Source organism: Pollachius pollachius (genome assembly GCF_949987615.1).
Source record: "Pollachius pollachius genome assembly, chromosome: 2".
NCBI lineage: Eukaryota > Metazoa > Chordata > Actinopteri > Gadiformes > Gadidae > Pollachius > Pollachius pollachius.
This window is the reverse complement of record NC_136935.1, coordinates 1,252,711-1,276,460: the sequence shown is the minus strand read 5'-3', so window position 1 is coordinate 1,276,460 and position 23,750 is coordinate 1,252,711. Positions and strand designations below refer to the sequence as shown.

Genomic DNA, 23,750 nt, shown 5'->3' with positions numbered 1-23,750 from the left:
AAAAAAAAACATAATTTAGAATGAACCTAAAACATTAATACATAGCTTCTCGTCCTGAAACCAATACAATTCTTATTTCACACACTGCACTAATGGTTATAATGTATCCCTCTTAGCAATGATTTACAGTATGTTCTGATGTCCACAGTAAATGGACACAGTGCTGTAATCCGGGCAGACCGTGGGATTCGAAGCTGTATTTCACTTGTTCTGTTTGATTCGAGTAGTGAGCTCACCCAGTCAAGTCCTGGTTTACTTGCAGCCTTGTACAGCTATTTGAAACGACACATCACTGCTGCACTTTAAGTGGAAATCAAACACACTCGAGTACAGCCCGAGTGATTATCCCTCCAATTCTGGGCAAATGTTCACGCATGGACCGCTTGAGGATTTGTGCGCTCAACGATTTGTAATCAGCTGTCTGATGCATCAGAATCGATGAAGACGCAGCTTTTGCCCATGTGCCAGTCTTGTGTATGGATTAACGTTGTGGGACCACCTGGGGCCTGACCGGGTGCCGTAGTTTGGTGATGTCCCTGGTGTTACTATGGTTGTCAATCAGCACCAGCGGATTCTGAAGGTGGTTCTCGATGATTTTGGAGACACTGTTGAAATGCTAAAGGAACAAAGAGGAGCGAAGTTAGACCCAACCGGGCACATTGTCTTCTTAAAGGGCTCATCCTATTTTAGATGCTACAAGTTGGAGCAAAGAGGTTTCTTGGACTTTTGTCTGACTGAAAGGGACCATTTACCTGGTTAGTTTTTCAGGATTACATTCTTTCACGAATGTTGAGGTTATGTTACCACATTATCATCTTGTTGTGTTATGTGATGTGCATCAGACAAATTAATTGCATAAAAAATATCAATGGTATAAACTGAAGAGAGTAACAAAGAGAGCAACAAGGAGATAGTAATCAAATCAAATGACCTGGTTCTGACCAGGTAGTTTGATTGGACGAGAGGCAATCATTGAGTGCTGATAGAGTATAAGAGCACTGGGACTTTTAACTATACACTTACACTCCGCTTTACAGGTGTTTCTAATAACCGTTGATTACATACTAAGCGCATGAGCCGTTAACTCATCAGAACCACACATGTCCCCAAACATACTCATATTTCAGTGGTTGCACACTAAATGGAAACATACAGCAAGCGAGTGTGCAGGAAAATACGCATGTGTTACTTGGGAAGAGTCCAGTCCAGAACTATTCATGTTGGTCTGAGCCAAATAAATGATGAAACCTACAGCTGAAACACAACCGTGCTTATATTCAACATCACAGCACAACCTCAGGGGTGATATTGCTTCATCAAGAGCCAATCATTGCACTGCACAAACCTCCTTTCATAGCTCATCTTCACAGAGGTGTCCTTTTATGTACCTGGGCAATCAAGAACTGACCAATCAGTCTTTAAAATATGAACAACTTCCACTTATCCCCAATCATGTCTCATCGTACCTTCTGCCCTTTCTTCTCCCGCCCCAGTGCGTACTTCTGCGTCGCGTGGATGAAGCGCACTGGGATGTTGTACACCCTGCCCTTGTAGAGCACCACCAAAGTGTAGGGCTGCTGCGCATCCTGCCCCGTGCTCCTCCTCACCAGGAAGGAGCCGTCCTGGTCCAGGGAAACACACACGGTGGACAATCACGTCACTGTTTTTTTGGTCCATGGCTTGCTAAGATCAGATGTTGTGGCCGAACAACTGTGTGGCTGTGGCCATGCTGATGATTGTAATAGGGTTTCTTCTGACCCTGTTTGATTGAATCAAGAGCTCTTCCGCGGTCTTGCGGCCGCACGTGTCCGCGTACCAGGGTTGTCGATCAATGTCTGACTTCTGTAAAAAAAATTAAAAAAAAAGAATTGGAGCGTGTTGTTTATTTCACAACACACTCCTCTATACGATATACGCCCTGTGAAACCTTGTGAAAGTTGTCACGAGAACGGAGTTGAGAAATGGCTTAACCTTCTCCATGTCCTGCAATCCATTCGCAACCATCAAACTGAGATCGGCTTGTCCTAAGATAGCAGGGAAACAAGTTACATTTCTGCTATCCGCTCCAATGGTCCAAGGTGGGTTTTGGGCTTTGTCTTAGCGGCATGACCCCAGGAGGTTTGGAGGAGCATGTTGTCAATCCAAGAGAAGAGAAAGGTCTATTGCTTACTGTGGGAGTTCGGTTTTTGTGGAAGAGGAAACCTACAGGGGGAAACAAAACCAGCTTAAACTCTCTTACATATTTCAAAGCAAATCCAAAATGTCTTTGTTGAACAGCATCTCGCGCACCCGTTCTGATGGCGCTGACTCACAATGACCCAACTTTGTAGACCAACAAACCATCTGTAATACAACCTGCTTACATGGGTGGTCTGAAATCAGCTGTGAAAGCCTTGGGAGGCAGTGGAGGCCCACGGCTCATCTTAGGGATTGTTTGGCCTGTAGGGATACAGAATTAATTCGGTTTCTTATTATAAAGATATAAAAACATCTGGGCGGTTTTGCTTATAGTCGTGGGTCCTTGTAGAAGATGACCCAAATGATCAAAATGAGAGAAAAACTGTTCATAAACTGTTGTTGATTGATCACTGGAGTTCGATTTGAAAGTAATTTTTTCGTGTGTTGGTCATTTAGTAAATAGAATGCAAAAAAAATCCTATTTACAGAGATTTATTAATATTAAAAATATATATATATATTTTTTTTTAATGTTAATAAATCTCTGTAAATAGGATTTATATATATATATATATATATATATATATATATATATACATATATATTTACTTATTACTGCATTGATTAATGTTGAGTGTAGATTTTGAAAGGTTGATTTAGTTTAACGCTTACTGATATCTGGGTCAAAAGCTTCAAATTCGGTGTCCGATTGTTCAAGGCTCTGGAAAAAGAAAAAAACAAAACATCATCAACGTCATAATCCTAAATGTTGAGTTAGATTTAAATGTTAGTGCCATTTGTCAGTTGCTCTGACTCACCACACGAGGGCTAATGAGTCTTGAGAGGAAAAAGGGAAGTCCAGTTATACAAATTACACAATGGACAGGGATTTTTTTATACTATTGGATGTAAATTGACTGTGGTAATGGATACCAACCTACCTGGTACTGAGTTTTGTTTGCAAAGGTTGTGTTTGTCTATTTGGGGAAAACCCGTCATGTAGACAAGAATAATTAGTTTCAGGTGCATTTACTAACACAATAAGTCAATATATGAATGGACAATAAGAATCATAAATGAGAGTGAAACTCACCTGCTCACTGGAGGAATATTCTCCTTTAAGATGTGAAAACATAGAACCAGATGTAAATTCCAAAGTAGATATTTTGTTATTATGTAGTTTTAGTACTATTATTATTAGTTTAAACTGGACCTACCCCTGGGAGAGTAACTTCATATACAGCTAAAACAGAAACAAGTCACAGATAAAAACACAAGCATCAATCTTTGTCATTATTATTATCTACCAAGCTCACGAATCATTGCATATTCATGTTCATGAATGCCATAATTTAAATTAAGCTGTATCTTTTCTTTAATTTTATACCCACGTTGTAGTTTAAGTAGCAGTTGAGTTTCTGGGGGCCATCCTCAAAGAATAAATCTTGTTTAAAATCTATCTTTGAGTTGCTGTTATTACAGTAGTGAATTCTCTGCAGTCAATGTTATTGTTATTATGCACGTTCCATCAACCGATGGACCGTGCAAAGTATTTGTTAGCTGTGTGTTGACAGGAAGTGCAACTTACCAGGACTACACGGGAGTTTCCACAGGGGTTTTGACACAACAGGGCTGCTATTTACACCTGGCAAATGTAACAGAGGAATGTGATCATTTTCTCTCCTGTTGTTCTCATTGTGTTGATACTGAGCATTTTTCAAAGGGACCTACTGTAATGTTTCTTACTCTGTAGCGGTTTCGCTGCAGGCAGGTCGTTGTCTTGGTTACTCCTCTCTGGATCAATGTAATCCTCCTACAACAAATTAGCCTGTGACTAAACCGTAAACATCTACAACACCTGATGGTGTATCCTGGTTTGCTTACCATGAAACCTTGCTTACTACAGTTTCTATTTAAACCAAAGTATACAAAATATCTATAAATCCAAGACCTAACAGGTTCACGTGCAAACCCCAAAAAAAGCTTCAAAGCCAGCATTACGTTATCGCTGGCCGCGGGGCATGGGTCGGGGGGCAGCGGCCTGGTGGCTGTTGAGGCGCAGGGCTTCCTGGAGAGCCTGCTGGATCTTCTTCGGCAGCTGTCTGGAGAAGGGAAGCAGAAGCAGGCTGTGGTTAACCGTATGGAGTGCCGCTGCGTGCTCTGTTTTCTTTACAGCTGGGGTTGGGGTGCAGGGATTAAAAAATAAAAAAAACATTTTTGACCAGAAAAGCACGGTAAAGTATGGAGGGCGTTAGAGGAAGGTGTTTCAGCTACTGGTGCATGGGGCTTATTCTCAGCTGGGTGGAGGCACCACCTCTGTTCACTCTTCCTTTGATTTGACTTTACTTCTGTGTTGAGGTGTTGTGAGTGGTTGTACGTTGATGCAAATAAAGAGATATTCCAAATATGTATGCAGGTAGGTTATGGTGCTCCATCTTTTGGTAGATGATCAATTTACTGCTCAGGTGGGAGGTCCTCACCGACATAGTTGTCCCTGGAGAAGGATGCAGAGCAGGAGGGGGTGAAGACCTGGTGCGCTGGAGGATCCTCGTAACCATCAGCCTCAGGGGGTTCCTCATAGTAGTCGCTCTCCTGGGTCAGTCATAATACATTACGATCACACTACCCTGAACCAGGTTCACATTTTATTAATGCTACTGCCACCACCTCAGGAGGTGAAGAAGGAGATTACGAAATTATGAAAAATGAATAAGAGATGGGCTTGTAATATTTGAGAAATTATTTGGAAATGTTGAGCCTTACTTACATCAGACCATCTCTCAGTGTCCTCAAAATGATCCACTGGAACCCAAAACATTTAATACAGTTAAGACATCATTAAATGGTCATATGAACCTCAATGCACAGTTTAATGCACCAGACCCTTTCAATGCTTTCATCTTGTGGAATCTCTCTCGCTGCTTGCTATGAGATATGGCTGTATTAATTTGCCAAATATAACCCATCTACATGTTGTGTATGATCACTCGCACTAGTTCCAAAAGACATGTGTGGGAGACCATGCCCTCGCCCAGGAAGCATCACCTCCGGTGTGAACCTGTTGAGACTGTTGACACTTGAGTGTCACAGTAAATAGTGTGAAGAGGAAAAGGACTCCAAGGCAAACCATCTGAGCATGGAACTATAAAGTATTGCATAACTCCTATTATTAGGACTATTTAACATGTCAATGTAACCAGTTTCCTATGATCATAGCGGTAAATCATTTATACTCTTTGTAAATATTTGCTTGACTTATTTGACCAAATTTGCTAGATTGAGAGAACATTCTCCATGGGGGAGATGTACCGGGGACGAAATTTCCGTAAACTGATAATTTTAATAGATCAGATATATTTAGTTAAAGAATATTTAAAAGGAAATATGATGCAGTACTTTAATAAATGTAATTGATTAATTTATTATTTATTATTATTATTATTTATTTACCTGGGTAATCCCTGTCTGGAACTTTGGGGCCGTGTTTGACTCTGTGTCTGAAGAGAAAAAAAGATAATGAATAAGCAACCTTTTCTTTCAAACTATCATAATGTATGTTTCGATTAGGGGTCTGGAAATATTACTATATTGCAGCCTCAATGTTGTCTTCCTCTTTAAGTAAATAGCTGCCATTAATTCAGTCTATAATTCTTTCCGTGTTCATTTTCAACATAAATAGAGAAATCGACATTTTCAGATGCACATGGGTGCAACTAAATACGATTTCTAATTTGTAAGGGGGAGGTTCAATTTATTTTATAAAGAACAACGTCTTACAAAACTCACCGTCGCCATTTGTTAAGGAGGCTGTCTTCGTTATTACTGATGTCCTGAACAATTTTCTGTAGTTGCCTAAAAAAAATAAGCCACATTGCCAAATGAACTCCTATCTAACTAGCGGGTAGCCACCCCAGCGCCAACGCGAAGAGCCAGCTAAGATACAGCAGTGGACGGTCGCAGGAGCAGGTGGGGTGAGTGGGAGAAGGAGAATCTACCGTGAGTCATCTCCAGCTCCACGCTGCTTCCGCAGCTACTCCAAGCACGTTCAGTTTTACCTTATGTGTCACTTTTATTTCAAGCTCATTTAATAACTGCTTCCACGGGTCACCGAAAGTTCCTAATAAACCTGATAGCTACGTTTTTATTTATTGCCAGCAATTTTTTTCTCTGTAGAGTCAACATCGATAATTGGTTGCTACAAATGTGAAATGTAAGTGTTTTTTTTTTACAGCATGAAGACATGAAAACAGATGTCACATTACATTTAACGACAATAGCAGGCCTAGTTCAACATTACCAGAATTTTAAACGGACATGGGGGTTATTGTAGTTTTCTGTTCATAGTTAATCATTTATCAATTGGAGAAAGAACCAAAATAAGTGTCATAATCTTACCGAAGCTTTGAGGTTGCGGGAGCAGCAAATCGACTGAATTGTTCCATGCTGGTTCAGTCATTACTTGGTCATGAAGTGGGGAGGAATTCATTAAACCCCCAGCTGCAATTATCACTTCTGCTTTTCACTCCTGCACCACGCACGCACACACACACACACACACACACACACACACACACACACACACACACACACACACACACACACACACACACACACACACACACACACACACACACACACAAACACAAACAAACAACACCACCACCACCACCACCAGGAAAGCCACCAGAGATTTGAGGCCCCACATCCTCAGCACATCAAACCTTTCCGTTACCACACCTCATAGAACCAAATGAATACATTATTTTTGTTTTAGGCTCTCAACTCTCTTGTAGTACAATTTATACTACAAGTCCAAGTCTGTGAGATATGAAAACATGCACATGCAAAATTGAGCATCATATACACTCTAATGGCAGAATAGTGAACACAATAAATAGAATAACTTTAATTATAAAGGTTTAGGTATTAACAAATTTGACATTATGAAGATTGAAAACCATATTTCCTATAATAAAAATCCACCAAAGGAAAGCCTGCCTTTATGCCAAGCTAATAGAGCATGTTGCTGCTCAGCTTCTTGAAGGGTATGGAGTGGGGCTGGTGTTATGCTGAGGTACGGGGACAGTGTGACAGGAGATATATCTGAACCAGGGAACTTCAAGGAAAACTTATTGCTAAAAGCCTTTATTTTTCAATTTCAGCTAAAAGCTTCCAAACGTGACATAAACAATTGTAAAAAGGCATTTGATATACTGATTAATTAATACTGATTAAAATGCGTGTTGGGTATTTGGTGTTATATTTATCATAAGTAGCCTATATCGTCCAATAGATGGCAGTAATGCATCGTTTTTTACATGCTCCCTAGCCAGTTGTCTCTGTCGAATTAGTTAATGTGTTCATTTGCAACACTTAACTCGCCCTTCTTTGAGGAGAAATGGGTGACATAATGCCCTTCTTTCATGTATGTCTAATTTGTCTTTTCTGTTCTGGAAGCCTGGTTTTATTTATTGATGAAAGGATGAAAGTAAATGTCAACAACATCCATCCACTCGTTTTGACTTGGTAATGTTATTGTTCACGCTAATTGGGCAGGAGGAGTTTTGTGGAAGTTATTATTGGACTTTATTGTTAATAAACAATAGAAGACGATTCACAATGCGTGTACCCCGATTACAATGTAAAACGTTTCACGTTATAAAAATATCACGTTGTACCGAGTCTTATAGCGTGAAAATGTTGGATCGAGAAAGACTCCACGTTTAACGTGATACTGATCCCTTTATCTTTTCTTGGTGTTGCAGCAATACACTTGGTATTCTTTGGTACTTAACCAATTACATTATTGCCTAAAAATGTATTTATAATCTCAAATCAACCATCAATTTATCAATCATTCATTTTAAATAAAATCCTGCCTGGAAACAACAAATCCAAAATAGTTATTTATTTGCAAGATGTACAGAGGAAAATGCCACCCTAAAAACAAAGAATCACTTATAATATATGGTTGTTTACATCAGTGTTTAAATTAGAAGGCAAAGTCGGTATTTAGTTAGTGGGGCTGATGTCCGATGTTTCATTGCTGGAAGTGAGTGAGCGCCACAGCAATATTACAGGTTAACATTGTGAACACAATCTCTATTCAGTTAAGACAGGTCTTGTGCATCCAGTGCCAAATCCGGATTTGTATGCATCCCTTCCGATAACACAGTCGGAAGTGACACCCTTTCTCTCAGAAATGTTAGACTGTTGACTGTGTTCTCACTGAGAAGTCTGTATCTCTACTTATCCTGGAAGTCTGCTTTTCTCTTCTCAACAAAAGCAGTCATGCCCTCCTTACGATCGTCCTGGAAGGACAAGAACAGATGTAAACCGTTAAAACCTAAACCTTAGAACAGTGTCGCTAACAAGCTAGTAACCTCTCAAACCAAACCCATCACATTACAATACAATTATTTAGCCGACGCTTTGTCTAAAGCCACTTGCAATAAGTACATTCAAGAATGACGATATAACCAAAAAAGTCCCAAGATTCTTTTTGCGTAAATACAATTAATTAAATAATCGAACTGCTCTAGGTTCTACAATAAAGTGTCTTCACCATTAGAAGGTTTTTATTTTATCTGTATGTATACTAACCGTAGCAAAGGTGGAGTGGAACAGCCTCTTCTCCAAACGGTTTCCCTCGGCCAGTGTCAGTTCATAGGCTGCAACCACAAAAAGAAACAACATTTCAAACTTCTGTACTCATTTAAATGTTGGTTTTTAGTTGGTTTGACAGAGTGGTTCCACCCACCAGCATTGACGGCCTCTTTGGCCATAGCAGAGACTAGCTTGGAATTGGCCGCAATTTTCTCCCCACACTTGATCGCCTCTGGGACCAGTTGATCCACTGGGCAAACCTTACTCACCAGGCCTGAATACAAAACATAATACAGAAGATTCTGTTTAAAATGTAGATGTATATTTAGAATATTCAATAAAAAAATATAACCATTCAATATTTACTACTGCTCGTACTTTTGCTGTGACACCCAAAATTCCAAAGTCTCGTAGTATCATTTAACTACGAGTCAAATAAATATTACAATACCGTCAACATTTTGAGATTAACCACTCTTAGGTTTTTTTTTTTAATAAAATCCTGTAACGTTGGCCGCGTGCATTGTAATGTCTGTCTGTCTGGAGCGCTGCGGTCCGCCCGATAGAAGGCCTCCCCTACCTGCCTGCTTGGCTTCCTGAGCGTTGATCCGGTCTCCGGTGAGGACCATCTCCATCGCCAGGGACTTTCCCACCGCACGGGTCAGACGCTGGGTGCCCCCCGCACCTGCAGGTCAACACAGGCTGGATGAAGCAACACCTGGATCGGCACTCCATTAATGCACAGACTGACATATAGACAACAGGGGAAAGATGGGATCTATTTTATTAATACCGGGAATGGTTCCCAACAGGATCTCAGGTTGTCCGAACTGAGCCTTCTCCCCGGCATAGATGATGTCACACATCATAGCCAGCTCACAGCCTCCGCCCAGCTGCCAAAAACAAAGAAACATATATATTTTATTATCATTTCATGACTATCGGTGACAATGGACGTTCAAAATAATAAATACATTTCCTGTCAAGTATAAATTAAGTGCTGTCTTATCTTAATACATGCACACATTTACTAACGAGTAACTGGACTTTATATTTTAAGAAATTGCTCACAGCAAAACCATTGACAGCAGCGATCACAGGCTTTTTGGACATAGACACTCTGTTCCAGTGGGCCAGGAAGTTACCACCATAACACTCCTGGAAGGTCCTGTTCTGCATCTCCTTAATGTCTGCCCCCGCTGGAAAAAATGACATACAAATACATATATATAAAACACGTTATAAAAGTCCTCATCTTAGCTGACGCTTGAGTGGCGAAAACATTCATCCAGCTATTCATGTGCACCAATATGTGAAGTGTTCATTGTAGTTCAGATACAGCAGTTCGTTATAAGCTACAATATAGCTTATAAGAAGTATAGTGTAGTGTATACATGAATCTACATGTTCTGTCTTTTTTTTATATGCTGCCTTATTGTAGTAAGTCGAACATTCTCAAGTTCAGAATGTATACAACAAGACTGTAGACTGGCGTGCAGAAGGTACCACTACACTCTATCCTCACCAGCAAAGGCTCTGTCGCTGCCGGTGATGACAACAGCCCCGATGCCTTTGTCAGCTTCGAAGGCATCGAGAGCCTTCCCGACCTCCAGCATGAGGCCATCGCACAGAGCGTTCAGGACCTTGGGTCGGTTCAGTTGGATGAAGCCGACATTCTCTTTCTCGCCACGCTTTTCCACCACAATGTAATCATACGTAACACCCCCTGTGTCAACCAAAAAAACAACACAACAGAAACAATTGAGGCTTTTTAATTCAGAATCGCTTACACATACATATACCGAAAGACCTTCATGGTGTGAGACATATTTGATTAGTACTGCCAGGTTTGTTGTAGTTGTTGTTGTTGACGACAGCTGTATTTTATTACAGTAACTGTTTGTTGTAGTATATTGGGATCCGAACAAAACTGCACTCTCATTTCCAGATGTGGCTGTCAGGTGAAAAAAAATAGTCAGGTGGCCAAATCAACTGCTCTGCTCAGATGACCTCTCCCTTAGACCCTTAGGATAGCCTTACGACTTATGAAGTCAAACATTAACAAAGTCAAGGTTGATTATTGAAAGAAACAGCGCGCAATAAGTATGCGATAGGAGAAAAGAAAACGTGTATTCTGGTAAGTATGGTTTGTGGGTGAAAGGCCAACTGAGTGCAGCATTTCTAGTGTGTCGTTTCCAAAATATTGTAACAGAGAGCATCTCTCAGGGATCATGTCGACTTAGTTACCCCACAGCTAAACAACAAAGTGGAATAACCGATGACTGCGCGAATAAACAAATATACATTTATTAATTAAACGTGTAGGATATTTGCTGCTTAATCTTATTGACGCGTCGCACAATCATGACGCATATTTCCTTAAAAGACATTACATGCACACATCAACATAAGGTATGACATTATACACACACACACACACACACCACATACCTGTGGTGTATTTGCGTGCAGCAGAGACAGCAAGCGGGGCTGTCCTAGAAGACTTGCAGAGCAAAGCAGCAGAACGGCACAACAACGCCATGGTTGCAAGGACGAGATGGAATGAACTTGCGTTGTTGGGGGCTTCTTCGCTTGGATATATTAAAAGGGAGGTCCCAGCTTAGAGACTCACTACCGCCACCTACTGTATTCCAAAAAAAATGGCCCCCTTGCCAGTGGACGCCTGACCAAACCACACACAGAACAATCTATATATTAGACCAATTAAAAAATACACTTTAACTTTAAATACTGCAACAAATATATGATTAGCCTTATGTACTGCTTACCAACATAAATGTAGGTAAAGATAACACAATTGCTGAACAGGCCTAAACTAAACATGATTTTGGTGTGAAACACGTTGGACCAGGGGTGTCGTTCCTTACGTTATTTCTAAGCTGATGTGCCAAACCGAAATTTGGCATATTAATTTATTTTGCATGATCCCTGCCCTGATTTCCCCTGCCCACCCAGATCACGTTGTAGCATTTTTAACACACGAGTGGTCTTAAGGATCGACTATACGAGGGGGCGCGCAGCGCGCTCAAGGAAGCATCCGTGTGAGCGCGCTTTTAGATCACTCTATTTCATCTGTTCTCTCTCCATACATATCAAAAGAGGATCGGATAAAGGTGAGGAACACCTAGTTGTTTTGATATATTATAGGCTTATAATATGATCGCTGTGTTGATCATTGGTGTTGATGAATAGTCTATGGATGGTATGGTGAGCTAATTTGTAAAACAATGCCTGCATTGGAACGAACATGCATCCCCTTGTTGAGGAGAGCAGACCGATTGCTCTGAACATTATGTTTTTCATATCGCCAAGACGTGGATTTTTCTAGACTATAAGATACAATCGAAGGGGCTAATTTATGTCCTAGCACCAGCCTGCCCCATAATGGCACAAACGATTCAAAGATTGAATAGTAGGCTATATAAGGCTCCTCATATTAGGAATTGAAACCCTGTTCGAGTTGAAAGACAGAATTAATTTAACAGAGAAATGTAGGCCTAGTGCCTATTTATCTCTGTAGGGTAGGCTACAGGCCTACATCCCATTCAGAAATGTATTTTAAGGTGTTCATCCTCTCAATCCTCTGAATGTATTTTTGTATTTATTGTAGGGCCTATTTCCTGTTTAATCTAGGCCGATTTATCAAAGTACATACGTGAGTTTCATAAGGGTTTGCCTAGGCTTTTGCATATCACAAGTCATTGCGTTTAACAGTGACAGAACGGCGTGGCTCGTCTCATTTGCTGTAACAGGATTTTCCGCGATGAAGATGATGAACCAGCTGTGGGCGTCCTGCTGGACGTGTCTCCTCCTCTCCATGTTGCTGTGTGAGCCCGTGCTGTGCAAAGGAGGTCGCGGTGGCTCCAGGGGCTCCTCGCGAGGCACCTCCTCGCGCAGCTCAAACGCGGGAAAATATAACGGCGCCGGGACGCGCTCTCGTTACAGGTCCACGGGACGCTCGTCTCCGGTGCGCGTCGCGGCAGCGGCGGCGGCCGGCGCGGCGGTGGCGGTGGCGTTAACGGCGGACGGCTGGTACGCGTCCGCCTACCGCCGTACCAAGGCGGGCAGCTCGGAGGAAGATTTGGATTATTACAACAACAACAACAACACCAATTATTTTGACGCTCTGATGTCACGATCAACCCAAAACGTGTCATCGCTCACCCAAGTTGTTTCTATTATCATTGCTACATTCTCTCCAGCATATGGAGCAATTATGGACAGTATATTTTATTAAACACTTTGTTTGTGGTTAGTTCTCCTGCTTCCCTGTACACATTGGACACCTGGCCAGCACTGTGGACATGCGCATTGTGCATCCTGAGGAAGCTACGCACAGTGACACAGAGACTTTTAAATGTATGCAATCTAATTGGCAAAACATTGAGCCCCCATAACATTAACATTGACTCTTTCGAAAATTAGGTTCACAGGAACTGAATTGTTTCCTTGTCAACTCTTGACATTTTTTTTCTCCCAAACATCTCCCAATTTTTTTCTCCCAAATATCAATGACCACTTAATTGGTCACTGAGTTCATTATCAGTCGGCCTCTTTTTATATTTGCACTTAGGCCATTTACAACCTCAAAACTATATCGGAATTAAGTTATGCTACACTGTGGAGAACAATGTGTCCCCGACTTCATTGCATTAGAAAGTAGATTAAGAGTAGTTATTTCCAATATAGATATCTGTGAAACCTGTCACTATCAGTATACCTTATATCTATGATTATGCAATGATGCTTTGTTCATTAATAAGATTGTTTTATTAAGTTGATATTTCTAACTTCAATTGAGCTCACCATGTGTAGATCTCAAATTATCAGACAAGGACAGTAGATTTAGGAAAGGAAATAGTGTTGAAACCAAACCACAAATGGCTGTCGCCTTTGTGATTGAGTATTGTGCCAAAATGCAGTGTCTATGACAGTTGATCAAGCAAGAGGACCAGACTGTTTCTTATATGTATTCTACAATGCGTGATGTTAGGAAAATTATAATAATAAAAAATACACAATGCAAAGATGATGTAAACATTTATATGAAGATTTTATTATTAATTTGTCTATATGCTATTAAAAAAACAACAACACGTTTGTTTCAACCGAGTCAGTCGCATGTTCTTTACCCAGAGTGGACTTCATGCATTCCCATAGCGAGCAACCAAACCGCCCCTTTAAGAAAGGTGGAACTTTAAGTGCTTGCAGGGGGAAAGGACTTTGAAAAAAGCCTCCAGATGTTTGTTTCTTTTTGGAAGTGGGTCAGTCCAGCAACACCTGGCCAAGTTCTCCTTTCCGGAAGGCCCTGATGAAGTCGTAGGCCGCGGCTGTGTAGTTTGGAATCCTGATGGTGATGTTTCCTATGGAGAGACACGAGAAATGAATGGAACAATGGATGGAATTTCTGCACCTCAACCAGTAGATTTTTCCTCGATGGGAATATTCCTTTTCAAATCAGTATCGTACTTGTAGTCCTAGAGTTAGATGGGGATTGCTTGTTGTTTTTTCAAGGATCCCCATTAAAAACTCATGTCAATGGGACGGTTTGTCAAGAGTATGTAAAGCATTTGAGTTATTGTATGCTTTAAAATCGATTTGAAATGGGATTTTCAGATGTTTTTTAGAACGCAGTAGAACTCTTTTTAACAAGATATTATATGTTGTTCCTTACCAATTCCGGTGATGGCTTTAACCCGTTGAGTCTTGCCTAGCTTAACAGCAATACCCTTGAGAACATGTTCAATATTATCACTGGGATCCCCAAGTCCATATCTCTCCACGTAACTATGAGCACACACACACACACACACACACACACACACACACACACATTAGCGAAACATAAAGAGAAAAATATAACTATAAAAATAGTAAAAAATGTAGGAAGATGCGAAAGGAAAGCTCTTACCTAAATTTCTGAAGCCTATTCAAAGAATACAGTAAGTAGTCTGCCATGACATCTTCGCCAACTAAATGATCTAATATAGTTCCTATGGGACGAAATAACAGTTTACGCTCAAGACAAGAAATACTGTAACATTTATTGAGGTTAGTGTTAGGAAGAATGAGCTAGGGTAAAAAAAAAAAAAGAATTCATCAATCAAAATAATAATGTAAATTATTATTTTCTTGCAAAATATTTTAGTAGAAAATCTCCACTACACATGTACTGTAGCTTACCACACAAAGCAAGCTTCAAACCCGTCTCAACGCTCTCGATCTTAGGGGGCAGGACTCCCGGGGTGTCCAACAGGTGCATGATGGGTCGGTCACACACCTAACAGGAGAGCCAGGCATGTTAGAAGATGGCAGAACGCTTGGGTGCAGCCCCATCCACACCGTGTTTAACTACATGATCTCTCTGATGGGCTTTAGGTTTCCTCCTTCACCACCTGAGGCCTTACGATGCCAATGCTGTCGATACATGAACATACTTGGTGCATGCATGCTTCATCTTCTGTTTGGCCTTACTTCACCTAGGTCCAACAGAACCACTGAATTTCAAATCGGGTCCAAATCACTACTCGCTGTCCATTTAGAATGAGGTCCAATTGAGGTTGTATTGTAGGTTGTACATGCAGGTGCAATGTGGTTTACGTTGATACAATACTATTGTATATTGGACAAACCTGAATCCTGGTCAGGACAGCCTTGGTTATACCGGGCTCCCCCCCCACCCTAGATGCACGACCTGAAGAACAAAGAATGCAAACACGATTTCTTAGACAATGCCTGATGCACAAGACATACATTAATTACTTAAAACCAAAGTAATACCTTTTTTCAAATAAGTTCTTCTTAATGCGTTAATGAGCGACGACTTTCCAACGTTGGGAACCCCAATCACCATCAGGCAGTAACTTGTGCTCTGAAAGTTTAATTACATATTAATCAGTGTTTAATTACATATTAATCAACCTCCCCTCTAGGTTTAAAGAAAAGAGAAGGAACCTACTTCCTCGCGGTTAAAGCGTGGTTTGTTGTTAATCATCTCTGTCACCATGGGAACCAGCTACAGCAGACAAACAGCAGAAGGATACTCACATTAGTTTAACGTCATATCAAATTTTCACACCCCGACCGTCATCAGATCATAATACATATCATGTCAGTTTTACTCAAATATGCGGAATTCTTCCAAGCATGCTCGTTTCAAAACCCAGCCTTTTCAACCCTGACCTTTTTGATGTTGTCATCTCTCTGTTTGAGGCTGTCGGTGAAGAGGATGTTCTTCACCCCACTCCTCTCCAGCTCCTTCACCATCCTCTGAACAGCAGAGGATGTTATTAATGTTATTAAATGTTATTAAATATGTTATGTTATTAAATGCCCTTCTTTCTATACATTTAGTCATTTAACTGCCAAAAATCAAAGCATACAATAAAAATGGGATTTACAATTCTAAGCACTGCATAAGCTTGTCGCTTATGCAGTTAGCTAAAGGAATCAGATATATAAAAGGTGGGTTTTCAGATGTATTAGTGAGAGGGATTGTGCATTATTCACCAAAGGTGAGCCCAGTCCCCAGTGGAGAGAAATTGAGAGCTTAGCTGCTGTGTTGAGTACCTGTTTAGTGGATAGGTCGGCCAAATCCACCTTGTTGAGAACAAGCAGGTGTGGCCTAACATCAAGACTCTCCTGGAAGAGAGGGTTTCTTCCGGAGAACGGGATGTGTCAACGTTAAAGAAAGGTGGCACATAGTGACACAATTATTCAGCCATTCTGTGCCTCTTAGGAATGCCCAAATGCCTTTTCAATATTAGCCCTGATTTTGAGTACTTATTTTTCAACTTTAGCGGTTGAACAACGCTGTTAATTTAATAATAGAGGTCGAAATTTAATTAGAGGTCGATTCTACAGCTCATACAAAAGGATATTCTGGCATCATGGATTTCTATAATGCAGTCCACATTCTTCATGGTAGCTTTCATCTGCTTGAGTCCTGACATTTGGGAAATAAATATTGACAAATGAACAATTTACAAACACTTTAGTAATCAATGAGGGAATATGATTAGGACATACACACGACGAACATAGAAATATGTATAGATAATATGTAAGTGTCAATTCCAGATTTGGGGGCAGGGCAGACAACAGAAAGACATGCCTGATGGTCACGACATTGTCAAAGATGTATCAACATGAAACAACCTTGAGTGTTTGGGTCAACACAGGGTGTCAAACTGCAACATATAAGCATGGAACACTGCATATATGAGAAGAGGCCGATATAGGTTTATATTGATAGAAGAAGGTTCGATTTCGGAGGAAATGCTATTGATATTAAAAAAAAGAATGAATACAGCTCAAACTAGAAACATTACTGAACCTTTTGCCATGTGTCCTGGAAACCAATGGGCCACATCACGCTCACCAAAGTCAAAAAACGTCCGGAAAGACGCGGCATTACGAAGAGCATGATACAGTTTCATGCTTTTCTCTTGCCTATGGAAATGGATTTCTGAACATGTATATGAATGACCTGATAAATAGACCTATACAATACTAAAGGCAGGAGATTACACTGCACACTGTTTACATGCCGACCAAGCCGCCACGCTCCTCCCTCCCATTAGGTAGTGACAATCAACTTCACAGTACTTAGCGCCCTCTGCTGGTGGGGCGTGGGAACCCGGGTGGCTGTTGAGGTTAGAAGTTTCCTAAAGTTGCTACTTCCTTGCTTTAGTTTCTCTAAAGAATTCTGCAATATTGCTAAATATACTACTTTGTGTTTTGCGTCAGTGTATTGCTTGATTAATAAAACATTTATTGTAAATTGCAAGTTTACATTAACCCATAACATTGGACTATACAATTACAACATAGTTCATTCTCAACAACATCATTTATAGTGCAATTATTTACTCAATATTAATACAATTCTGCTTAGAAAATAATGGAAATACAATGACAGTGAATAGAAATGCTGCACCAGAATAAATCTTTTTTTAATAATATGGATTAGGGAATTAATATTGTAAAAATATTTGATTATAACAAATGCACATAATTACAAGTTCAGTCACAATCAACACAAACAATAAAATAATAGTTAACAATACATTGATCACAGATCAAGCATAAAGTGAGTTTTTCAATCTTAATCTTATTCTACTCTGAATGTCTGTAATTGGATTCGTTCACATACAGGTGTTATTTTTGTATTGTACCTTCTTTATTTAGCTCACTCATACTGATTGTGCTAGCTGCTATTGCAGAGCCTTCACTATCATAGGCTCGTGCTCATGCACATCCCACTGATTGGCTGACATCAGATCAAATTAACGATCCTCAAATAACTGCAGCGGCCCGCAAGCATGACCCCAGATCATTAGATGTTAAGAGAAAGCACTCATAATGAGAGGCGGTACTGATATAGACACCGTCATAATAATTAGACAACCATGATGTCCCTTTCTATCGGGAAAGAGCCTGACCCCATCACCCATCTATCTCTGAAACGTGACGGGTGGTATTTCCATCATCACAGAATCAACCAGTACAAAAACAATCATGATCCCTTGATTGGTTGACTTCTGTGATCCACTTCAGTCACGTCTTGTTGACGTTGGGGTGGAGAGACCGCTGTCCATCGTTTCGCTCCACTGTGGATAGAGCGCCAGCCTCCGGCGCCGAGGCGTTTAGAGCTTCGAGCGGCGAGGCTCCGGGGGGCCGGGGGGGGAATAGTGAGCGATGAGACGGTCAGCCTCTCGCCAGCCGGACAGCAGGGCCCCGTGGACCGTGGAGTAGTAGCACTGGTGGGTTGCCTCCCCGGCAAACAGCACCTGCAAGGGCTTCAGGGGCCGACGGGACAAGAGCCACACAAGGGGGTTTAACCCCCCGAAGGAGCGAGAGTGGAACCGGTGAGAGATTTAACACACATCTATTCAAAGGAGTGTGTGGTTAGCCGTCACAAGCCAACTTGAAAATCTTCCTCTTCTGCCATCACAAGTGAGCGTGTCCGCCTGGATGTGCGCTCGATAGATCGGCCTCCCAGCCGACCCGGTGGACTGTGGCAAACGCTGCCCATCTATCCTTCACACATCTGGGTGGACACGCCCACCGGTCAGAAGAGCCAGATTTTCAAGACAGACCCTACGGGATTTGACCCGAGAACCTTACGCCCGGGAGTCCCAACCACAGACGGCTGACCAGACCGGCCCACCCTCCACCCAGGGTCTCTTACCGGAGACTGGGCGGCCCCCTTAGCGGGCAGAGGCTCCATGAGGTTGGACAGGTCCTGAGCTGAGCAGCCCCTCCCGGGGTACGAGTAGGAACCGCAGGTCCAGGGGTCCTGGAACCACTGGGAGCGAAGCACCCGCCTTGGGGTGATGATGGGGTTCCCTAAAAGGACACCAAAGACAATTTGGAAACTAGCATCATGCTTAAAAAATGCATGTTGTTTTGTTGTTGTAGTATTTCATAGGTTGGTCTTTGTTTTTTTAGACCGGCCGGTGGTTTAAAGGTGGTTAAGAAGGGGGTCGTGTGAATCTCACCGGTGAACGAGCGGATGAGTTGCGTTACTTCACGCATGACCTCTTGCTCGGTTAGAGTCTCCATATACTCTGCCTCGTGGCCGGCAATCCAGCCGCACAGAACATGGCCATACCTAGAAGAAGAAGTGGTGGACTTCACCATCAGCACGTTGACATGCACACAAATCAACACATCTTAATCTTATTGAGGCATTCAATCATAAGGCAGTCATGTAAACAAATCAAACCACCAAGTAATACTTTTGTTTTATTTCAGGAGCTAATTAATTATGAATATTATGTTTGTGGCCATTAAGGATTTTTTTTTTTGCCAAGAACTGCAATTATATCTTAGTTGATGCATTAATGGTACCATCCTACAGAGGGTGCTTTACTGTATTTGATAGTATTGAATTATTTACAGTTGCAATATTTACAGAATATGAACTCCCTCCCTTTTTGCAATGTAACCAAGGTAATTGGTTTCTGAATACCTGACTCTACCTGAATAGTATGACCTGATTATTCAGTCATATTTGAAGTCGAGCGTGTTAATGTGATCCTTAATGGTTGAGCTGATCACATATTTCCCCACTGACCTTTCGGCAGGCGCGAGCACGGTGAAGCCAAACAGCTTTTTGATCCAGGACCTCTTCACATCCGCTACTTGATCGACCAGATCTTCCTGGAAGGGTTTGTTAAATAAGACAACAAGGTCTGAGTTTGAAGCTCAAAGCGTGCGCGTGAATAATAGCCGGCTGTGTAACGGCTGCCGTACCTCGTCTTCCCACAGCAGGTGAATGACCCCACAGTCCGCATCCCACCACGGAGAGTCAAACTCCACAAAGATCTTATTGTTGGTCCCGAAACCCATTCTCTGCACTGAGTGCTGCTTGTGCGGAGGGAGAGGGGGACTAAACAGTGTCGCATGGTGCCTTTTTAAGTACCCTGTTAGAAGCAAACGATAGCAGAGGAGGGATAGAGAGAGTTGACCTGAGCCACTGTTAAAAGGAAAGAGGTTATTGTTAAGTCCCACATGGTTCTGCACGCTTGCAGAACCAGAAGCGCACCTAGCGGCACCGTGACGATCACGTGGTCAGCGCTGACCCTCTCTCCGTCCTCCGTCTCCACGGTGACCGGCTGGGCGCCCGCCCCAGGGTTACTCCAGCGCACACAGCTCACCGGCCGTCTGTAGGTCACCACCCCCCCGGGGAGCTCCGCCAGCAGGTTCTTAACCACGCCTTCGTAGCCCCTGCGGAGGAGCGAGAAACACCGTCACCACTGGTGGCTACCGCCGACAGGACACTCCCTCCCCATGGCCTCTGTGTGGGTGCTTGTGCACACACCTGTACAAGTGTGTGTGTTTTTGTGTGTGTGTGTCTGTGTCTGTGTGTGTGTACGTGTTTGTAGGTCTGTGCTTGTGTGTGCGTGTGTTTGTGTGTGTGTGTACATGTTTGTATGTCTGTGCTTGTGTGCGCGTGCATGTGTGTAGCATGTGTGTGTCTCTGCTTGTGCGTGTGCGTGCATGTTTAGCGTGCTCACTGAGTAAATGTGCAGTCCAGCCCGGGGAGCGTCTTGTAGAGGCCGAAGGCGGCCAGGCTGACCTGGTCCATGGAGGGGCTGCCGTTGACGCTGCACTCCACCTTCAGCAGGTTACTGATCAGACACATCCGCTGCGCCCGTGTCCGGGGCGCCGCCGCCTGCCACCGCTGGTCGGCTCGCAGCCGCGCCTGAACACACTCACACGCACACACACACACACACACACACACACACACACACACACACACACACACACACACACACACACACACACACACACACACACAGGGTTAGTGGCCGCAGTGGTAGGGACTAGGGCTGGACAAGAGCTGCAGATATATCACATTGTCGGTACATTTTTTAAATATGGATTATTTTGAATCTTATATTGCATGTAGGAAAGCACCAATACTATTTGGCTGCATTGCATTTTGTCGTCCTGCAGTGCACAACTTCAATATACTATCAAACTATACACTATTTACTATCTGCTTTCTTTCCTGGACCGATAAACGTCAGTAATAGTGACATTATTTGTGGCCATGTTCCTGACCGGAGGGCGCTGTAGTAGAGAGGGGCCCCGGGGCCCCTAACCACCGTGAACTTGGGGTGACCGTACCTCGGTGCGTATGAAGTCCCCCATACTGGCGTGGGTTTCCACTCCCTTGCTCACAAACTGTCCGGCTTCATGCAGAATCTCTCCAAACAGCTCCAGCGCAGGATTCAGGTCCTCTGTCTTGAGCTTCGTACCTGCACAGGTCCCCAAAGCCAACATTAAAGGCTACCATTGATTACTAACATGTTAGACAGTTTGTGTTTAAGAACAGTTGAGACAAGCATCACACAGTCATTCACTCGTCTGAGAAGCAGGCCAAACCTCAGGCATTAAAGTCAGAGAGGAGGAACATTGGAATAAAGAGACATGTATGGGGCTAAGTAGCCTTGCATCAGAGTTGCAAATGTGTTTTAGTCTGGAACCTCTCAGTTCGTTTTAGATTTCCATGGGAGCTTATCAACGGCTGCAGAGCGAAAAAGCCTCTGGACGCAATTGGATAGACCTACAACCAATGAGAGCCATCAAAAGCGTGACATATTAGCGGCAGCCATCTTGGTTGTTTGTGAACATGCCTCAACGCCGATCCCATTGGCCGCTCTTCTGTACGGTCATCTTATCAAACCTGCCCCATATAAGATAAGGGGTTGTGATTTGCCTCCAGCCAGGGCTGCTGGACATCGGCCTGACTGGGGAGGTGGGTCAGACACACATGCCAGATCATGTAGTAGCTTGCAGATTTGTAATGTTCCCAGGCCATGGGCTTGCGGGATGAGGAGGTCCAATTACATTTGGGTCCTGTTGGTCATCAAAAGGTCAGACTTGCATGATAAAAGAAGCGTCCTACAAGAAACGATATATCATTACCGGAACTGCTGAACCAGTTAGACACCCAGGGCGGGTGTCCTTCGATGTCCACCGTCTGGTTCTCAGGGAGGAGAGCCTCTGGTTCCAGGAGGCCGTACTCTCGGGCCAGGCAGAACACCGGGTTCTCCTCCGACGGACCATGGATCCAGTTAGCCCCTATCTCGATGATGTTATTACCTGCACACAGGAGTGTATGGAAAGGGTTATCTTATGTGTTATCTGACATAGCTTTGACAATGACCTCGAATAACAACAATAACATAATCATTACATAAGAAGACAGTCAGGACAACAATAATACTATCGTGACTTGTAATATTGAAAATGATATGACATGAAGATACACATTTGCTAAACCCTAGCTGGTAAACTGCTAATCGTTAACCCGGCATATCTCCCTGAAGCATATTGGACCTAGTACACACAGTACATTACGTGACAAAGCGATCCTACTGAAACCTCTGAAGAGATGGAAGGATCGCCTCAGGTATATTCTAATTTCTGTAATAGAGTGTAGGAAAAGACGATCTGCATGGTTCAACGTGTTGAACCAGCGGGCTATGCAATGTTTACGTCAGTGTTTACGTCCACATGCCACTTGAAATAAGACATTGCCTCCTCCAATAGTAACGTTACAGTCAGTAGCCTACACAACAGCTGCATTCATTGGCACCTGGTAATATTAAAAACATATTGTTTATGAGAACTCGGGACAGTGTTGGGTGTTGGGGTCACATAAGGTGCTACACGACTTTCCCTTCTGAACAACTCGTTCAGATCGTCAAGCGGTCAGAGACGCTCACATATAGTCTATCGGGAGGTATATTGTTGTATGGTGGTTGAACTTACCGAATTTGCCCGTCTTGATCCTTCCTCCGCTTCTTGCAGTTGCTTCGAGGATTCGCACGTTGCGAAATCCATATTTCATAAGTTTCTGTGCCGCAGCAATGCCTGATATTCCTGATCCTATTATTACTATCTGTGAGTCCAATCCCCGTCGCAACGCCATGATTGTCTAAAGCGCTTCTCTCAAACTTCAGGTCGATTTACGTGATGGGCTGAGCAGTGGATCTAGTGCCAACGTAAGGTTAAACGCATTGAAATACTTCCGTTTTTTCATTATACACTTTAGGACACTAGATGGCGCCATTAGGTATTTGTAATTGCGCGCGCACACGCGTGGTGTTTGGGGTGTGTGTGTGTGTGTGTGTGTGTGTGTGTGTGTGTGTGTGTGTGCGTGCGTGCGTGTGTGTGTGTGTGTAAGAGAGAGATAGTGTTTGAGAGAGTGAATGTTTGAGGGAGAGAAAGAGAGATAGAGAAAGGGAGAGAGAGAGAGAGAGACAGAGAGAGAGAGTTTGTGTGTGTGTAAGTATTAAAATGTAGTGACTGCCTGCATTTTGTATCCAAAAATCAGTTCCCCAGATGTTGATGAACATAGTTAGGCTATAGGGCCCTAACCTTTGGGAAAAAGGAACCACCATACCCAGAATACAATCTTGCAA

The 23,750-nt window shown here is 42.6% G+C and overlaps 5 protein-coding genes across 6 annotated transcripts; 1 reads left to right on the top strand and 4 right to left on the bottom strand.

Moving 5' to 3' along the window:
- Window positions 1–93: 93 nt before the first annotated feature.
- LOC307070696 (B-cell linker protein-like) lies at window positions 94–6,624 on the bottom strand. 2 transcript variants are annotated; one of them, XM_079729295.1, is made up of 19 exons: window positions 6,574–6,624; window positions 5,965–6,030; window positions 5,629–5,675; window positions 4,946–4,980; window positions 4,659–4,770; window positions 4,180–4,280; window positions 3,910–3,991; window positions 3,767–3,823; window positions 3,396–3,421; window positions 3,272–3,294; window positions 3,120–3,155; window positions 2,997–3,015; window positions 2,851–2,899; window positions 2,364–2,439; window positions 2,171–2,202; window positions 1,972–2,024; window positions 1,759–1,842; window positions 1,467–1,622; window positions 94–616 (listed from the first exon to the last, which is right to left on the bottom strand). In XM_079729295.1, exons 1-19 carry the CDS (start codon window positions 6,618–6,620, stop codon window positions 482–484), a joined length of 1,236 nt encoding a protein of 411 aa, XP_079585421.1. In that variant the 5' UTR covers window positions 6,621–6,624; the 3' UTR covers window positions 94–481. The 2 variants fall into 2 exon arrangements, with proteins under 2 accessions (XP_079585421.1, XP_079585422.1); XM_079729296.1 differs by having other exon boundaries at window positions 3,925–3,991.
- A 1,188-nt stretch (window positions 6,625–7,812) lies between these two features.
- Window positions 7,813–11,362, bottom strand: echs1 (enoyl CoA hydratase, short chain, 1, mitochondrial). The gene is made up of 8 exons (XM_079758580.1): window positions 11,236–11,362; window positions 10,310–10,510; window positions 9,856–9,983; window positions 9,578–9,677; window positions 9,365–9,469; window positions 8,939–9,058; window positions 8,782–8,849; window positions 7,813–8,489 (listed from the first exon to the last, which is right to left on the bottom strand). Exons 1-8 carry the CDS (start codon window positions 11,324–11,326, stop codon window positions 8,424–8,426), a joined length of 879 nt encoding a protein of 292 aa, XP_079614706.1. The 5' UTR covers window positions 11,327–11,362; the 3' UTR covers window positions 7,813–8,423.
- A 479-nt stretch (window positions 11,363–11,841) lies between these two features.
- sprn (shadow of prion protein) lies at window positions 11,842–13,382 on the top strand. The gene is made up of 2 exons (XM_079730024.1): window positions 11,842–11,918; window positions 12,558–13,382. The coding sequence occupies exon 2, from the start codon at window positions 12,569–12,571 to the stop codon at window positions 13,040–13,042; it is 474 nt and encodes a 157-aa protein (XP_079586150.1). The 5' UTR covers window positions 11,842–11,918; window positions 12,558–12,568; the 3' UTR covers window positions 13,043–13,382.
- Window positions 13,383–13,839: 457 nt separating this feature from the next.
- Window positions 13,840–17,344, bottom strand: mtg1 (mitochondrial ribosome-associated GTPase 1). The gene is made up of 11 exons (XM_079728740.1): window positions 17,141–17,344; window positions 16,686–16,750; window positions 16,375–16,479; window positions 15,988–16,074; window positions 15,764–15,820; window positions 15,586–15,676; window positions 15,438–15,499; window positions 14,989–15,085; window positions 14,717–14,798; window positions 14,480–14,592; window positions 13,840–14,168 (listed from the first exon to the last, which is right to left on the bottom strand). The coding sequence occupies exons 1-11, from the start codon at window positions 17,241–17,243 to the stop codon at window positions 14,071–14,073; spliced, it is 960 nt and encodes a 319-aa protein (XP_079584866.1). The 5' UTR covers window positions 17,244–17,344; the 3' UTR covers window positions 13,840–14,070.
- A 222-nt stretch (window positions 17,345–17,566) lies between these two features.
- paox (polyamine oxidase) lies at window positions 17,567–23,306 on the bottom strand. The gene is made up of 10 exons (XM_079729459.1): window positions 23,098–23,306; window positions 22,249–22,425; window positions 21,448–21,578; window positions 20,829–21,016; window positions 20,357–20,538; window positions 20,065–20,234; window positions 19,886–19,971; window positions 19,308–19,420; window positions 18,998–19,155; window positions 17,567–18,605 (listed from the first exon to the last, which is right to left on the bottom strand). Exons 1-10 carry the CDS (start codon window positions 23,255–23,257, stop codon window positions 18,453–18,455), a joined length of 1,518 nt encoding a protein of 505 aa, XP_079585585.1. The 5' UTR covers window positions 23,258–23,306; the 3' UTR covers window positions 17,567–18,452.
- Window positions 23,307–23,750: the final 444 nt, after the last annotated feature.

Bases quoted from the DNA above. Each gene is read 5' to 3' on its own strand.
- mtg1 (XM_079728740.1), bottom strand. From the start codon at position 17,243: ATGAAACTGTATCATGCTCTTCGTAATGCCGCGTCTTTCCGGACGTTT. The intron at 16,075-16,374 runs GTACTCAACACA...TCTGCTGTTCAG, and splicing joins CCGACCTATCCACTAAACAG to AGGATGGTGAAGGAGCTGGA. The intron at 15,821-15,987 runs GTCAGGGTTGAA...TGTCTGCTGTAG, and splicing joins GAGATGACAACATCAAAAAG to CTGGTTCCCATGGTGACAGA.
- echs1 (XM_079758580.1), bottom strand. From the start codon at position 11,326: ATGGCGTTGTTGTGCCGTTCTGCTGCTTTGCTCTGCAAGTCTTCTAGG. The intron at 9,984-10,309 runs GTGAGGATAGAG...CATTTTTTCCAG, and splicing joins CAGCGACAGAGCCTTTGCTG to CGGGGGCAGACATTAAGGAG. The intron at 8,850-8,938 runs GTGGGTGGAACC...TTGTGGTTGCAG, and splicing joins CAAAGAGGCCGTCAATGCTG to CCTATGAACTGACACTGGCC.
- sprn (XM_079730024.1), top strand. From the start codon at position 12,569: ATGAAGATGATGAACCAGCTGTGGGCGTCCTGCTGGACGTGTCTCCTC.
- paox (XM_079729459.1), bottom strand. From the start codon at position 23,257: ATGGCGTTGCGACGGGGATTGGACTCACAGATAGTAATAATAGGATCA. The intron at 19,421-19,885 runs GTCAGTGGGGAA...TTCTTCTTCTAG, and splicing joins GTGCTCGCGCCTGCCGAAAG to GTATGGCCATGTTCTGTGCG. The intron at 19,156-19,307 runs GTGAGATTCACA...GTGTCCTTTTAG, and splicing joins ACTCATCCGCTCGTTCACCG to GGAACCCCATCATCACCCCA.
- LOC307070696 (XM_079729295.1), bottom strand. From the start codon at position 6,620: ATGGAACAATTCAGTCGATTTGCTGCTCCCGCAACCTCAAAGCTTCG. The intron at 4,281-4,658 runs GTGAGGACCTCC...TCCCTTCTCCAG, and splicing joins CTCCAGGGACAACTATGTCG to ACAGCTGCCGAAGAAGATCC. The intron at 3,992-4,179 runs GTAATGCTGGCT...AATTTGTTGTAG, and splicing joins GCCCCGCGGCCAGCGATAAC to GAGGATTACATTGATCCAGA.